At 41.4% G+C, this 14085-nt stretch overlaps 2 protein-coding genes across 4 annotated transcripts; one reads left to right on the top strand and one right to left on the bottom strand.

Annotated features, from left to right (window-relative positions):
• The first annotated feature begins 236 nt into the window (after positions 1-236).
• SKIC8 (SKI8 subunit of superkiller complex) lies at positions 237-7451 on the top strand. Of its 2 annotated transcripts, XM_069025421.1 has the most exons (10): positions 237-316; positions 439-466; positions 815-920; positions 1733-1905; positions 2852-3000; positions 3322-3415; positions 4180-4273; positions 4923-5015; positions 5659-5737; positions 7172-7451. In XM_069025421.1, exons 1-10 carry the CDS (start codon positions 305-307, stop codon positions 7259-7261), a joined length of 918 nt encoding a protein of 305 aa, XP_068881522.1. In that variant the 5' UTR covers positions 237-304; the 3' UTR covers positions 7262-7451. The 2 variants fall into 2 exon arrangements, with proteins under 2 accessions (XP_068881522.1, XP_068881523.1); XM_069025422.1 differs by lacking the exons at positions 237-316; positions 439-466 and having other exon boundaries at positions 836-909.
• A 442-nt stretch (positions 7452-7893) lies between these two features.
• DNAJA4 (DnaJ heat shock protein family (Hsp40) member A4) lies at positions 7894-14053 on the bottom strand. Of its 2 annotated transcripts, none has more exons than XM_069025418.1 (8): positions 13981-14053; positions 13753-13893; positions 11912-12092; positions 10911-11015; positions 9979-10206; positions 9669-9899; positions 9017-9117; positions 7894-8933 (listed from the first exon to the last, which is right to left on the bottom strand). In XM_069025418.1, exons 2-8 carry the CDS (start codon positions 13882-13884, stop codon positions 8715-8717), a joined length of 1197 nt encoding a protein of 398 aa, XP_068881519.1. In that variant the 5' UTR covers positions 13885-13893; positions 13981-14053; the 3' UTR covers positions 7894-8714. The 2 variants fall into 2 exon arrangements, with proteins under 2 accessions (XP_068881519.1, XP_068881520.1); XM_069025419.1 differs by having other exon boundaries at positions 13849-13893; positions 13981-14040.
• Positions 14054-14085: the final 32 nt, after the last annotated feature.

The raw sequence follows: 14085 nt of genomic DNA, 5'->3' as shown, positions 1-14085 counted from the left end.
GCGGGACGCGAGGCCGGGGGACTCAGCCCCGCTGTCCCTGAGGGCGCTGAGGGTCAGGACGCGAGGCCGGGGGACTCAGCCCCGCTGTCCCTGAGGGCGCTGCAGGCGGCGCGCGCCGCTCCCGCCGGGGGGATGTGTCCGCCTGGGCCTCCCGGCCACAGGGCGGTGGTAGAGGGCGCGGGAGCCGGCGGGCACTGAGGAGTGGCGCTCTCGGTGGTCACTGAGGTCATCAAGGCGCGACGGCGGCAGGAGCTGTGTCCGGCTTTTTCCCGAGCGCTCCCATCGGGATCGTTTTCAGAAAGACATGACTACACAGGTAATTAAAAACAGCGTTAGCTAGGCTAACTGCTGGCTTGAAGTATATATATATGTGTGTGTGTATATATATATATATATATATGGTGCTGATGTGTAATATTAATTATTTTTTCTTTTTAGTACGGTATTCTCTTCAAGCAAGAGCAAGGTGAGCAAACGCTAACGGGTATTGAGCAATGTTGGTGTTCTGGGATGATGTAAATTTGATAATGGCAGGTATCCGTGTGAGGAGACCTGATTATGTTTATATTAGGCATAAATCTGAGTAACTCAGAGGTAGCTGTGCTGCTTTTTCAGCAGTGACGTTGGTCACACAACACATTGCATGTTTTGGAGCAAAGAAAACAGTGACAAGGCTCTCGAAACACTCAATAGACCCGAGGAGCAGGGGGGTCTATTGCCAGCATTGCGGTTAGCCATTTCAGCATTACCAAAACTGATTGTGGTCTTCTATCAAAAGAAAATATTTAATTTCTGTGCTTATATTCTCTTTTAGCTCACGATGATGCCATTTGGTCAGTTGCCTGGGGAAAAAATAAAAATGATGGTTCTGAAACAGTGATCTCTGGTTCTTTGGATGATCTGGTGAAGGTCTGGAAGTGGTAAATGTTCCATGTTAACCTGTTTTAGGCCTTGGAAGTAGTCAGTGTGGAGCAGTCTTGAATTTCCACAATCTGCAGGGATGTTAGAAGTTACCTCATGGGAGGGGTAGCCTGGCACACAGAGGTGCTTCTTTGAGCAAGCTTATCTCCAGTGGTGTGTGCTTTCTCTTGGAGTGGTGGCATTCTGGTGTGCTTTCATTTCCAAAAAATGAGAATCCTTTTGAAAATGCATGTCAGAGAATACTTCATGTATTTCTAAACCAAAGAATGAGAAATGCATCTTTTGATGAGACAATGCCCTTGGAGATGTGTACTGTGAAAGCATGGGGAATAGTGGAAAAGAAGAAAAGACATCTTCCTTTTTTATTGAAAAATAAAAATCCTGATAATTCTTACGGAAGTGTGCTTTTGCAAAGAAGTTATTCTGTCTCTTAGGCAAAGCAGTGTGAAGGATGTGCTTCACTTCAGTGACAGGTTAGCTTGGCTGTGGTGGCTGTGAAAATGTCAATCATGGCACTTTGTGCTGAGCTCACAGGTGAACATCAGCTCTGTGAGCACCCATAGACTGGTGTGTGAGGGACATTTTTTGGTGGGATGAAGTACCTGCTTTGCAGGAATATGGTAAATGATTGATTAGTCCGTTCTTTGAGTACAGAGAGTTTGTGTGTAGCCCTTCACATTTCAAGGGTGGACTTGGATTGCCTTGTGTTGATCAAGTGGAGGAATGTGGATTGTTTGTTTTGTGTGAGGTTGGGGATGGTTCAGTACCCCCAGCTGTTCCTAACGAGGCTTTTCTTTCTCTTGCACCAAAGGAATGATGAAAAGCTGGATCTGCAGTGGACTTTGGAGGGTCACCAGCTGGGAGTGGTGTCTGTGGACATCAGCCACATGGGCGCCATTGCAGCATCCAGCTCCCTGGACGCCCACATTCGCCTCTGGGATTTAGAGACTGGCAAACAGATCAAGTCCATAGATGCTGGTCCTGGTAAGATACCAGTGCTGAGCTGGCTCTGCATGAGAACAATGCTTACTCTTCCTGGCAAATACTGAACAGTGGGGGAGTGGGGTATATGAGGGGATTAAGGTGTTTGGGGGCTTTAATCTTTCTCTATTTGCAGAAATCAGGGTGGTTTTATGAACTCAAGACAAAGCAGCATCAGACAATTTTGCATTTATTTTTACACGCTACTTGTGCTTTCTCAGGTACACATAGATTGGCTTTTTGCTGTATGCATAAAGCAGAATGGAAACCAGCTTGCTCTTACACATGTATTGATAAAAAGATAATTTGGAAGAAAGAATTCAGGTGCTTATTCAGATTGATTTACAAAGAAACTCTGAACATTCTTCATCACACTGCAATGAATTTGAGTCATGCATGTGATCCTTTTTTATCCAGCACATCCAATCCTGAGTGAGCAAGTCAAAACAGTTATCAGTGTTAACAATGCTAATGTTTTCCAAGCTGGAATTAGGCTCCAAGGGCCTAAGGTCTTATTCCAAATATTTCATGAGTACACTGGAAGTCACAAATTTAAGAACAGTCTTGCAGTGTTTTAAGCAATTAATATTAAGCTTATAGAAAAAAACCTGTGAATTACATCCTGCCAGATAAATACATTGCACTGCTATAAAAACCAGTGGGTTTTTACATTCAGTTGCAGGAATGTTATCTGTGTTATGTTTGTATTCTAAATTTATTGTTACAGGAGGGCCTCATAAGATCAAGGTCGTACTAGAAAAGGTAATCTTTTACTAAGTGTAAGTAAATGGCTCAAGATATGCTCCATTAATTACATAGAAGGGGTAACATGATAAGCTTGTACAGTCTTAGAGGGTTAAATGTCTAAACAGATGCATACAGAACTGACACTGTTGAATAAGAACTAGAAACAGGATCCAGCTAACTGGTTTTTTTCTTTTTAATACAGTTGATGCTTGGTCCCTGGCTTTTTCACCTGATTCCCAGTACCTTGCAACAGGAAGTCACGTGGGGAAAGTAAATATTTTTGGTGTTGAAACTGGAAAGAAAGAATATTCTCTGGACACCAGAGGAAAGTTCATCCTTAGCATTGCATATGTAAGAAGCACAATTGATCATTTCTTATGAGAAATTGCTACTGCTGTAATATGTTGTAAATAGGTATTTTTGTTTCCATCTATCAGTTTATCTCTACAATAATACTAAGTGACAGCGGTAGGTCCAAATACAAATTGTGTGACGTTTCCCCCATGCACATCTGGAAAATACATTTTAATCGTGCTTATAGTCTTCAGGATTTTTGGAGTCCAGGTATCTTGCATAGATCATTACTTGTGAAAAGTTGCCAAGGGAATGTCAGGGGTTACACAGCATAAATTCACACAGATGTTGAATCACACTTTTTGTGTTTTATTACAGAGTCCAGATGGAAAATACTTGGCCAGTGGAGCAATAGATGGCATTATCAATATTTTTGATATTGCAACTGGAAAACTTCTGCATACGCTAGAAGGTAGGTTATTTGCAACACCCAAATTCTGGCCTTATTTCTGACAAAATCAAAGGATATAATGCAAGTCCGAATAAGTTACAACAGCCCTGGCATCAGTGAGTTGACATTTTTGTCCACTAGACAGTATTTAGTTATTTAGTGTGCTCTAACCTAAACCTCTTAAAATATTAGAGGCAAACCATAAACTCAGGCTTGCGTCATAAATGCCTTTTTTCAAAAGATCCAGTCAGTAATGCTTAACTAAATTCTTAAATTGTAGTTCCATGTATTGCAGAAAAGTACAAGGGAATGAAGCTAAGCCAAATGTGGGCTGCCATGCATATGGTTTTTCTTTTTCTTATGGTATCTGTTCTATAGCAATTTATTGCTGTTTTAAAAAATAACTGAACATTTTATGTTGTAGAACACATACATTTTCCTAACAGATACATGGGCTTTTAATGCTCTTGCAGTTTCTGCCCAGTTGTAACCAAAACCCCAACAACTTAAATATGCAATCATACTATAAAATATGACATAATTTCTAATAAAGATCCACAGCTGAAAAAAACAAGATACTCTTTGTGTTGCAGACATGCCTTAATATTCAAAATTGAGAATTGCTGTCCGTTTCCATTTTCTGTTGTGGGAAGAAGCCTCTAGAGAGAAAGAGGCTTCAGAGGCTGCTCTCTTTGAGCAGGGAGTGCTGTTGTGGTATAGCTTGCCAAGCACTGGCATTAGTCAGAGTAATACCACGTCCTAATCTGTGTCCCTGTGCCTTGCAGGCCATGCGATGCCCATCCGCTCGCTGACGTTCTCCCCAGACTCCCAATTACTCGTCACCGCGTCCGATGACGGCTACATCAAAATCTACGACGTGTGAGTGGGGACTGTGCCAGCCATACTGGCAGGAGAACACCTGTTTAGAGAGGCTGATACTGTTAAAAATAGATCAGACCCTCTGCTCTCTAGAATTCCTTTCAGCTTTTGGTGACTTTTTATATAATAAATCATAAAATACTACATCCTTAGATAGTTTTTTAAAGTGTATAGGTAGAAGACAGCTGCAACTTGAAAACAAATTACTTTCCTCATATTTGCCTGTAAGCAACAAGCTAAGTGTTCTGTGTATCTTTCCTGTGAGCTTGTGTTCACCCTTCCTAAACATCTGTTCTGTACATAAGAAATTATATTTATGACCTATTTCTGTTGCATCTTGCAATACCTTGGAAGACCCTGGGGAGGAAAAGGTCCTGCTTCAATGGTCTTCACTCCCCTAAACCTGCATTGTTTTGACTTTGGTGAAACTATTTTGTCCTCCAGTGTATTATCTTAGTGACTTCTTCTTATGTTAACTATTTGAAATGGAAAAAACATAATCTGCTGTAAGACCAGTTCAGGTTGGGTGAACAAATGTCCAGAAGTCACCTTCCATTGAACTATTCTTGATTGCACTAGCTAGAGTATATTCCTATTGCTTTTTCCCTGGAATTCACAAAGCAAATGTTAACATGCGTTCTTTCCACAGGCAACATGCAAACTTGGCTGGCACATTAAGTGGTCATGGATCCTGGGTTTTAAACGTAGCATTTTGTCCTGATGATACCCATTTTGTTTCCAGGTATTGAGGATTTTTAATTGTTTGTGATTACTGAAGAAAAAAAAATATAAGGGGAGATGGATCATAAAAATTAAATGTATACAAATTAATTGCAGTGGGATCTATAATGAAATAACATAAAATTTAAAGGCTCAAGAGCCAATCTGTGATGTGATACCAGCTGTAGTGAGAGCATTCTACAGAGTAAGTCATCTCACTGCAGTGTAGTTCCTGACAAGTGAAAAACACCTAAGAGAAGGGCAGTTTGATTCTAAATAGCTGAAAAATTGCTTTTGAATCAAGAAGTACAACCTAATCTAGTAGTACATTAATCTACTTGAACTTTAGTATTTTTTCTTAAAACAGCTGAGGCAGTTGGGGGACCAAGTATATGTAACAGGAATTTCCTTATCCAAAGAACTTGCCTGAAAGAATTTTTTGGCTAAAATGGGGGTCTTCATTTTCACATTGCAGATGTTGGAACAGTAAATTTCTTTTAAAGGTAATGGAACCTGGCAGAAGATGCAGTCCTTTGCTACTTCCTCCCTGTATTTGATGGGTGAAAGAAGGTTTCTTGTGTCTACCATATGAGACCTTTTAATGTTTGCATTAAACTTTAGTTATCTATTAACTTAAACATTGATCAGTATTATTTTTCTTCCAGTTCATCTGATAAAAGTGTAAAAGTTTGGGATGCTGGAACGAGAACCTGTGTCCATACCTTCTTTGACCACCAAGATCAGGTATGGCTGCTATTCCCTAAGTCACCATGTTCCCATGAGAGCTTGTGTAGTTGTGCACATTTGTGTGTCACCTTGGTGCTGCAGCTCCAGCCTTGCAGTAATGCAGTAACTTTAGCTTGCTGTAATGACATTTTAGAAGTTGTTTGTGGTTATTTGGCACTTAATATTGAACTAGTATTCCCAAGTGTATATGCTGATCTCTTCCAAGTAATTAACATTTTTCAGGCTCAAATAAAGGCAAGCCTGAGTGGCCAAAATCTTACCAGACTCTGTTAGCTTTGTCTCTGGTCTCACTTATTTCTGTCACTTACACAGCATATGCATGTGTAAGGGTGGAAATACTTATCTAAAAGGATGGAATTACCTAAACAGATGCTTGAAAGCAGCCTTGAAACTTGGGACTTTTTCCTCCTCCACTGTCTGTAATACTAGGGTTTTTGTATTTATTGCTCAGTGCTAAGCTACTTGTGAGGGAAGGAGTTAGGTTTCTACCTATTTACTCTTTGTCCAAACATCAGGTGATAAATAAAACAATATTATATTTTAATGGATCACTGAGTAAGAAACAAAGGCTATTCTTCTAGATTTTATTTGAACTCTTTCTTCTGTAGTACTGTTTTGCTGGTAACCTTCTTTTCAGTTACCTACAGGTATAAGGGTTTTAATACTGAAGTACCAAGTGGGATTTGATTTCCCCTGTTGTATTAGCTGTTACCTATAATCTCATTAAGTCTGTGGCAAACAGAGATGTATCAGTTATTGGGAATGCTGGGTTTTGGTATTAATGCAAAATATTAATAATACAAGAATGCCCATGCTGTTGTTAATATACCCATTCTGCATTTCACATTAATGTGCTGCAGGGTAGCCTTCACCCTTCCTGATATCATTCTGAGGGAGAAGGGTGTCACTTAGAGCTTGTGTAACTGTCTTAAATCAGAGGACTGAGCTGAATTTTTCTAAGTAAGTTTTGCACTGGTAGGGAAATGGCTCTCTGAAAGAGCTCAAGGATAAACCAGATCATTCTTCAGTCTCTCATGAGGTGTCAGTCTGCATGACAAATACCTCCCCTCTTGCTTTCCTGCACTGTAAAATACTATTTTCAGAAAGAGCTGCAGGATGGGCAAGAGTGAAAATGCTTGGGTTGATTTATGCAAACTGGGGCGAGTACTTTTCAGCCCTTACCAAGTATCTCTGGCTTGTGTAATCCTGTCAGTGGGAGTGGGTGTAGGAACTCGTTAGGCTCCTAGATGGCAGTATCCTGCTCTGGTTCAGCAGCCTTAGCTGCTGTAAAAGCAGAAGCCATATTGCACCAGCTCTAATCAGGTGACCTTTAAAATACTCCTTCCTCTTCTCCTTGTAATAAATATGACTACCACAAAGCTCCTTTTACTTTGTCCTCTCTTGGTAAGCTTGCATATGTCTTATTTACAGGTTTGGGGAGTGAAATACAATGGAAGTGGGTCCAAAATTGTGTCTGTTGGTGATGACCAAGAAATTCATATTTATGACTGTCCAGTTTAAATGTCTTGATTCCAATGCTTCACTAAACTCTTGTGGCAGTTTCAAGGACTACTACTGCCCTATGTAATTTTTTAGTATGAAAAAAGCATTTCATACTGAGCTGCAAAACCAGATATGTTTATATCTAATTTTGATTTTGTTTAGCATGAGAGAAAGCCTTACTTTTTTAAAATAAAAGCTACAGCTGCAAGTCCTTGTGTCTAATTCTTGGAAAAAAGTATTTTTGGAAATATGTAGTCAGGGGTTGAAGTAACTGCTCAGTTAATCACCCCTGCCTTTAACCATAAATAGAGCAGAGCTAGAAAGCACAGGCCACGTCTCACAGCAGCTTATTTTAGCAGAAGGAAAGTGAGTGAGGCTGTTATAAATGTGGGAAATGACAGCCGGGGCTTGTCTTGATGTGAGCCCAGTGAGTGCATGAGGAGCACTTAAGCTGAACACCTGTTTCAACAATTGTGTGGTACATGGAGATCATTCATCATGGTTTAATTTCACTAAAGGGGACCAGTTGCTTCTAAGCCTGACTTAATACAAACACTACAAGAAAATAGGTAAAAGTGAAAAAAGCTTTAATGTTAGCACTGTACTGTGTGGTATCACGTGTGTTTATAAAACAGCAGCAGCATAGCCAATGCATGTGATTTTGGTTTATTCATTTTAGTTAAGGCACAAGTATACAATGCCTAGCAGGAAGTAAAAACCCTTTCTAGGGAAGGCTGAAATACAAAGCTTGAGCTTCTGAAAGGTCAAACTTTTATTTGGAAGTATTTGCCTGTTGGTAACACATTAGAGGACAGCTTGTAACCTTAAGTCACACTTACACAGAGAAGCAGCGGAAGGAATGCTACTGTAAATCCACAGAACACAGGAAGAGGGCTGAGGCAAAGAGGGGGGCATGCACAAAATGCTTCTGAAATACAAAATGAAGACAGGTACGAGTGGTGCAACTAACACAAAGTTGAATATTGGGAATAATCTTGACTAGGCAAGATGAGTCTGAGCTTAGGAAAACTTATTTAAATAAAGAGGGTGCCAGATTGGCTTACAAAGTACAAGAGAAGCATGAGTAAAGGTGAAGTACTATTTATTAGAAGTTATTCTGCTATGTTTTATTCTATGAAATTAATTTTCCAGTATGAAAGTATTTACATAAGACACTCCACTTAGCCTCTATCGATATTGCCAAAGTCTTATAGAAATAGCATAGGTGAAATAAACTGAGAACCTTCACAGCAAGAAAAATGTATACCAACTCACTTGGTTCTGAGCTGTATGACATTTGGTTTATATAGAAAGACTACAAGAACACAATATAAATTAGTTACAAAAAGGTGATACTGACAGCGCAGCAACTCAATTTGCTGAACACAAAAACCACAAGCAGTGGCTATTACAGCCATGCAGTTTTCATTGTGAAAATTTACATCTTAGATGACATCCACTCCACCTTGCTTTAAGATGTCTGACATTGTACTCCTGTTCTTGGACCCTCATCATCTTCTTCATAGGCTTCTCCCACACTGTTACGGTAGGTTTGCTCATTTGGATCAAAATCTTCAAGGTCTACCTGATCCATCTCATCTGTAACCATAACATCTTCTCGTGAAGGAAGCAGAGCCTCCAGCAGAGACAGTTTCTCCCTTGGGAGCCAGTAATGCTCTGGAAACTGGACCTACAATTTTACACATTTCTAAAATGAATATTTATTCATGTGCAAACACAAGTATATTGGCTACAGAAAAGCATGCAGCTTACCAAAAATTGTATAATCAGGCTGCCTTTGTCCATTGGAGATTTGTAGACAGGCATCCCTTCATTGTAGATACACTTTAGATCACCATGTTTTATCACTTCACCTATGGAAGCAAGAGCTGTAAGTAAGCTGATGTGATGTGAGGCATTTCACAGCCACACAAGGCACGGCTGTACACAAGGAGTGTTCCCATGGCACCTCAGGGATATTGTAACCAATTCATAGAAAAGAGCTAAACCCAAGCTGTACAGAACTAAGGTCATTTAGACTATTTCCCCTGCTACAAGAGAAATCAGCTTTTCTTGGCACAGCTTTCAGGCTGAATGAACAGAATTTAGTAGAATTTTAGATTCTTGCCTCCTAAATTTATTTTCCTGGCTATCCACCAGCCGGGGCTAAGGTTTATTAAGATGTATTTGACAGATTTAACTGTAACTCTGCATGTTTTAGAAAGAGTAACAACAACCAATTAAATTAAGTGACTACCTTGCGAATCTGTTGTATCATAGTTAGATATATTATATCATAGTTAGATAATCTGTTGTATCTGTAGTTAGGAAAAAACTCCCCAAACAGAACAATCTCCCCCAAAAATGCTAGTCCAGGCAAGTAGTTGATACAGTCTACACAGTATTAGAATTCTTTAAGGCCTACCTGGCCTAGTAGATATGACAAGAACTCTGTTGTCCAGTGTTTCAATTGTCTTTCTGAAACCACATAAAGCCTCCGAGAGTTGAATTCTCATTTTTGTGATTAAGTCATGCCCTCGTCTCTGAAAAACACTGTGATCCTTTTGATCAAGCACAATTATAACATCACCAGGCTCCAAATCAGGCTCCTGGTCACCTTCTCCATGAAATACTATCTTCTGACCATCTTTCATACCTGAAGAAAAGAAACCCATTTATTCTCTACAGAACTATAGACTTTTACTAGGGAACCAGTACAAATATACAGTTCTTACCTTTATCAACATGAACTTCTATGATCTTTTTCTCTCTTACAACCTTACAGCCATTGCAGTTGTCACATCTGTCCTTTGGATTTATTCTTTCACCTTGGCCTTTGCATTCTGGACACACAGTTTGGATTTGCTGCACCATGCCAGGTCCAATCTGCTGAACTATAACTTGCATCCCTCTTCCTTTACACACAGGACATTTTTCTACTGCCCCTCTCTTTCCACCATAACCTATGACAAAAGAGTTAAGTTGGCTATCAGTCTCAAAAAATTACAGTAGTCAGGCTGGAAGTTCAGTAATGGAATTTAGTTGCCATCACAAAACATGCCCCACAAGCTGGATGTTTCTACAAACAAAATGTTTATACAGCTTGTTGTATTAGCCTCTGCCCCACCCCCCAGTAAATCCTGGTTTCCAAGGAACTGTCAGCATACCAGATTCAAGACATAAACATTCCATTAATACTTGGAAAAGAATCTGCTTACTAAATATTTAACAGAGTACTAAGATACAAGGCTTTATTAAAATTTACCTCAAAGAGGACCAGTCATTAGGGAATACTTAATAACTGTAAAATTAGTAACATAACACAAGCTAGACTTCCACCCACAGCAATTTAAAAAGTTTTACAGAATAGACATTTACATCCAAGTTCTGGGTGAAGATAGTTTTAATTTAGGTACCCCTAACTGTAACTCACAGTGAGTTTTAGTCTGCCATTAGAACAATCACTTTGTAACATTGTGGTCGAGAGACTTATTCTTGGACAAGCGTTAAGTAGAACTAAATAACCCTGGCAGACTTTCAGGGATCAGGCAAAGAAAAAGGAGAGAGAAAAGTAAGAAAGCCTTCAGACTTTTTTCTCAGTCCAGACAACCCACACAAACACACAAAAAACTTGAAGAGGGGTTTGAAACCAGTACTTGTTTTTTACCTTCACACTTTGCACAAATGACATTCTTTTGCAGTGCCAGTTTCCTTGTAATACCATTATATAGGTCTTCAAGAGATACACCTAACTGGTGCACAACATTTTTGCCTTTAAAAAAACAAAAGGGAAATATTAGTACTTGTTCAGCTGTTGTGAAGACAAATGTTCATGCACAGTCTCAATGAAGAAATGCAGAGTTCATTCCAAACTTTGAACACAACTCAGCCCCCTTAAAAGAATATGCAGTTCCATCAGCTTCCACTAAGCGCCACCCATTTATGTCCAAACATAAAAGTTGAGCTGTAATTAAGCAAAGCATCATTAAAGCCACCCTGTCCCTGCTCCTACTCCTAATTTTATAAGCTTAACTGAAACAGCAAGATGCAAGGACACCACCAGCTTCAGAGCTGTTGATTTAGAAGTTGCTATTATGCCTGCATATGAATTTCCATGCCACTTCATAGCATAATTTCAATGATTTTACAGCAAGTTACTATTTGCTCCTTTAACAGGCACTGGGCATGGAAAAGACAAAAATCATACTGTGCTTTGGCAGCACACTGCACTTAGTTTCACATTATTTCTCCCAAATATTTTCATGAGATTTAAAATTACTGAAGTTTAAGTTGATGGTGTCCTTTGAAGCAAGTTGCCCAAAAGCATATGAGCAAGTGAGGCACAGATTTGGAAAACAGGTAACTTAAACAGGTCTAATTCAACTGCTGGCTTACTAACGTTTCCCCCTCCCCTACAGGCTACCCAGTCCCCCTTCAACAAAAAATAAACAGAACTTAGCAGAAAGATGGCTATGGCTAAGCCATGTTATCTACTTTATTAGAATCTTAATGCTAGAGTAACTAGAAAAATCATAGTTTACTTATTCTATTGTTGCAACAAGTAATATCCACACTATGTGCACTTAGCAGAACAGCAGTACCATAGCACAGGTGTTTTATGCTTAAGTGCATGGTTAGAGTTTCTAGAACTTGTTTAGAACTGTGTACCTCTTCTCTCTCTATTCATTCGGCCTCCACCACCAAAGAACATGTCAAAGATGTCCATGGGTGAAGAGAAGCTGCCGCCACTCAGGCCTCCTTCTTTAATAGCCTGCTCCCCACCCTGGTCATAGAGGTCCCTTTTCTTTGGGTCCGACAGAACTTCATATGCCTGGGATATAAGTTTAAACTAAAAAGAAAAAAGAAGCTCTGAACAACTATGACCAAGAGGAAAAGTAGCCCTCTCATATACAGCTCCATCTACAGATCGAGCCACTACAGCACCCTCTTGAAGTATTTGTCTGTTTCCAAAAGGAAACTCCCTAAACAAATGGGTAACCGACTATAATAGTACACTTTTGTCTGGGAAAACCACCCCTTTCCTCCCTCTCCCCCCTCCTCCCATGTTTTAAGTGGGCTTAATTCAGAGTCACATCCACCTTACAAGTATATGCCAACTGCATTTTGTTGATTGTGGTAGTTGCAACAACCATTATAACCTCTAACAAATCCATTTAGAAAGGAATATGGTACTATCCCTGAAGTCCCCAGTTGCTCATGGACACAGCAGTGCCAGTCAGCCTAGAGCTACACAGGGATCCTCCATGCCTGCTGAGCTGGTACATCCAGCTACAACAGAGATTTATGTGACCGGACACTGGTGTTGCTTACTCATCACAAACACAAGGACTTAGATACAAATCAAAACACACACTATAAAAAAACAATTAAGGAATTTTCTTAAATAGCTATAAAGAATTTCCTATTACTAAGATTACCAACTCAATTTTTAAACATAATTTGCTATTGCTGGGATGACTACTTCCATTTTAAACTTAATTTACTCATGGCCATGTAAAGTGGCGTAAGCAAAAAAAGCAGGCCCAAAATAAAAGCAGGAAAGGTTACCTTTGACTAGGCTACTGTTTGTCTTGAGTTCTGTAAATTAGTATTCTAGAGACCTAAGTATGGGTCTTCTATTCCTGTATTATGGTATTAGCAGACCAGCTTTTAGATAAAAAATCCCATCATTCATGTTTTCCATAGTTCTCCAATTGCGGTGCTCGTTTATGATCCAAGCCAACACAGGGAGCTGAGCAGGTCTGTGCTGATAGCTTGTAAAATAGTTCTGTTGTAAGCAGTCCACCCATGTGCAGCCCAGTGATTCCCTGGGGATAGTTACCTCGGACATCTGCATTAACCTTTTTCCTCTGAAGAAAACCCATCCAGTTCAGGAACACAAATCCATCCAGCACAACAACGCTGGCAGCTGGATTCACTACCAGCCTTTTCAACATCTGACAGCACAATGGCCACTGGAGCACTAGAAATCCTTCCAGCTTTGCCTGTTTTAACCAGCACCTCTAAGGACGATTTTTCTACTGCAACTACAGGGAAACTGGTAAGCACTACATCCAGAAACAAGAAATGCCGCATCCCCTTTGCCACAGTTGGGCCGTCAGGCCTGCTGCCAGGCTCACAGGTCTGAATAGAGACCTGGAAGTAGGGGAGCCTTCACATACTGGCACTACGCCGCAGGAAGGGCAAAGCAGAATTCAAACTACGATTGCGTGCACGCTGGATATAACAGCCGCCTATCTATGGGGGACCCGCGGTGCCCCTCGTGGGCGGCCCTGTGCCAGTTCCTGGTTCTCTGCAGGGCCGCCCATCCCGCGGCCCAGCAGCGCCTGCAGTGAGCCCGGCTCAGCCCGGCCCGCCAGAAGGGCCAGACGGGGCCTGCACCGCGCAGGGGCCGCAGGGGCCGCAGGTGCCACTGGGTGCGCGGCCGCCTCACGGTGGGTGGGCGGCCCAGGGGCCGCGGCCCAGCCCCGGCCCCCAGCCCCGCGTACCCGCTCGCCCTCGCTGGGGTTCTTGTCGGGGTGGTATTTCAGCGCCAGCTTGCGGTAGGCCCGCTTGATCTCTTCGGAGGAGGCATTGGGCTTCACCTGCAGGATGTCGTAGTACTCCGTCTCCTTCACCATGGTGGGTGCCTGTGGGAGGACGCGCCGCGTTAGCGCCGCGTTATCCTTGGGTTACCCCCGCGATACCCCGCCCGGCGCCCCGCCAGCCACGCTCACCGCCGCGGTCCCTCCGCTGCCACTACTGCCGCTGCCCGCTCACCGATCCCGGCAGCCCCGCCTCTTCCGCGGGCTTTATACGGGCCCCGGCCGAATCTTCTGGAA

Source organism: Aphelocoma coerulescens, chromosome 10 (genome assembly GCF_041296385.1).
Source record: "Aphelocoma coerulescens isolate FSJ_1873_10779 chromosome 10, UR_Acoe_1.0, whole genome shotgun sequence".
In the NCBI taxonomy this organism is placed as follows: Eukaryota; Metazoa; Chordata; class Aves; order Passeriformes; family Corvidae; genus Aphelocoma; species Aphelocoma coerulescens.
Note: the sequence above shows the minus strand (reverse complement) of the source record. Positions and strands in the feature narration are given on the sequence as shown.

Coding starts and splice junctions, on each gene's coding strand:
- DNAJA4 (XM_069025418.1), bottom strand. CDS start 13,884: ATGGTGAAGGAGACGGAGTACTACGACATCCTGCAGGTGAAGCCCAAT. Junction 11,016..11,911: donor AATGAATAGAGAGAGAAGAG/GTACACAGTTCT, acceptor GTTTTTTTAAAG/GCAAAAATGTTGTGCACCAG. Junction 8,934..9,016: donor GCCTGATTATACAATTTTTG/GTAAGCTGCATG, acceptor GTAAAATTGTAG/GTCCAGTTTCCAGAGCATTA.
- SKIC8 (XM_069025421.1), top strand. Junction 1,906..2,851: donor GTCCATAGATGCTGGTCCTG/GTAAGATACCAG, acceptor TTTTTAATACAG/TTGATGCTTGGTCCCTGGCT. Junction 4,274..4,922: donor TACATCAAAATCTACGACGT/GTGAGTGGGGAC, acceptor TTCTTTCCACAG/GCAACATGCAAACTTGGCTG.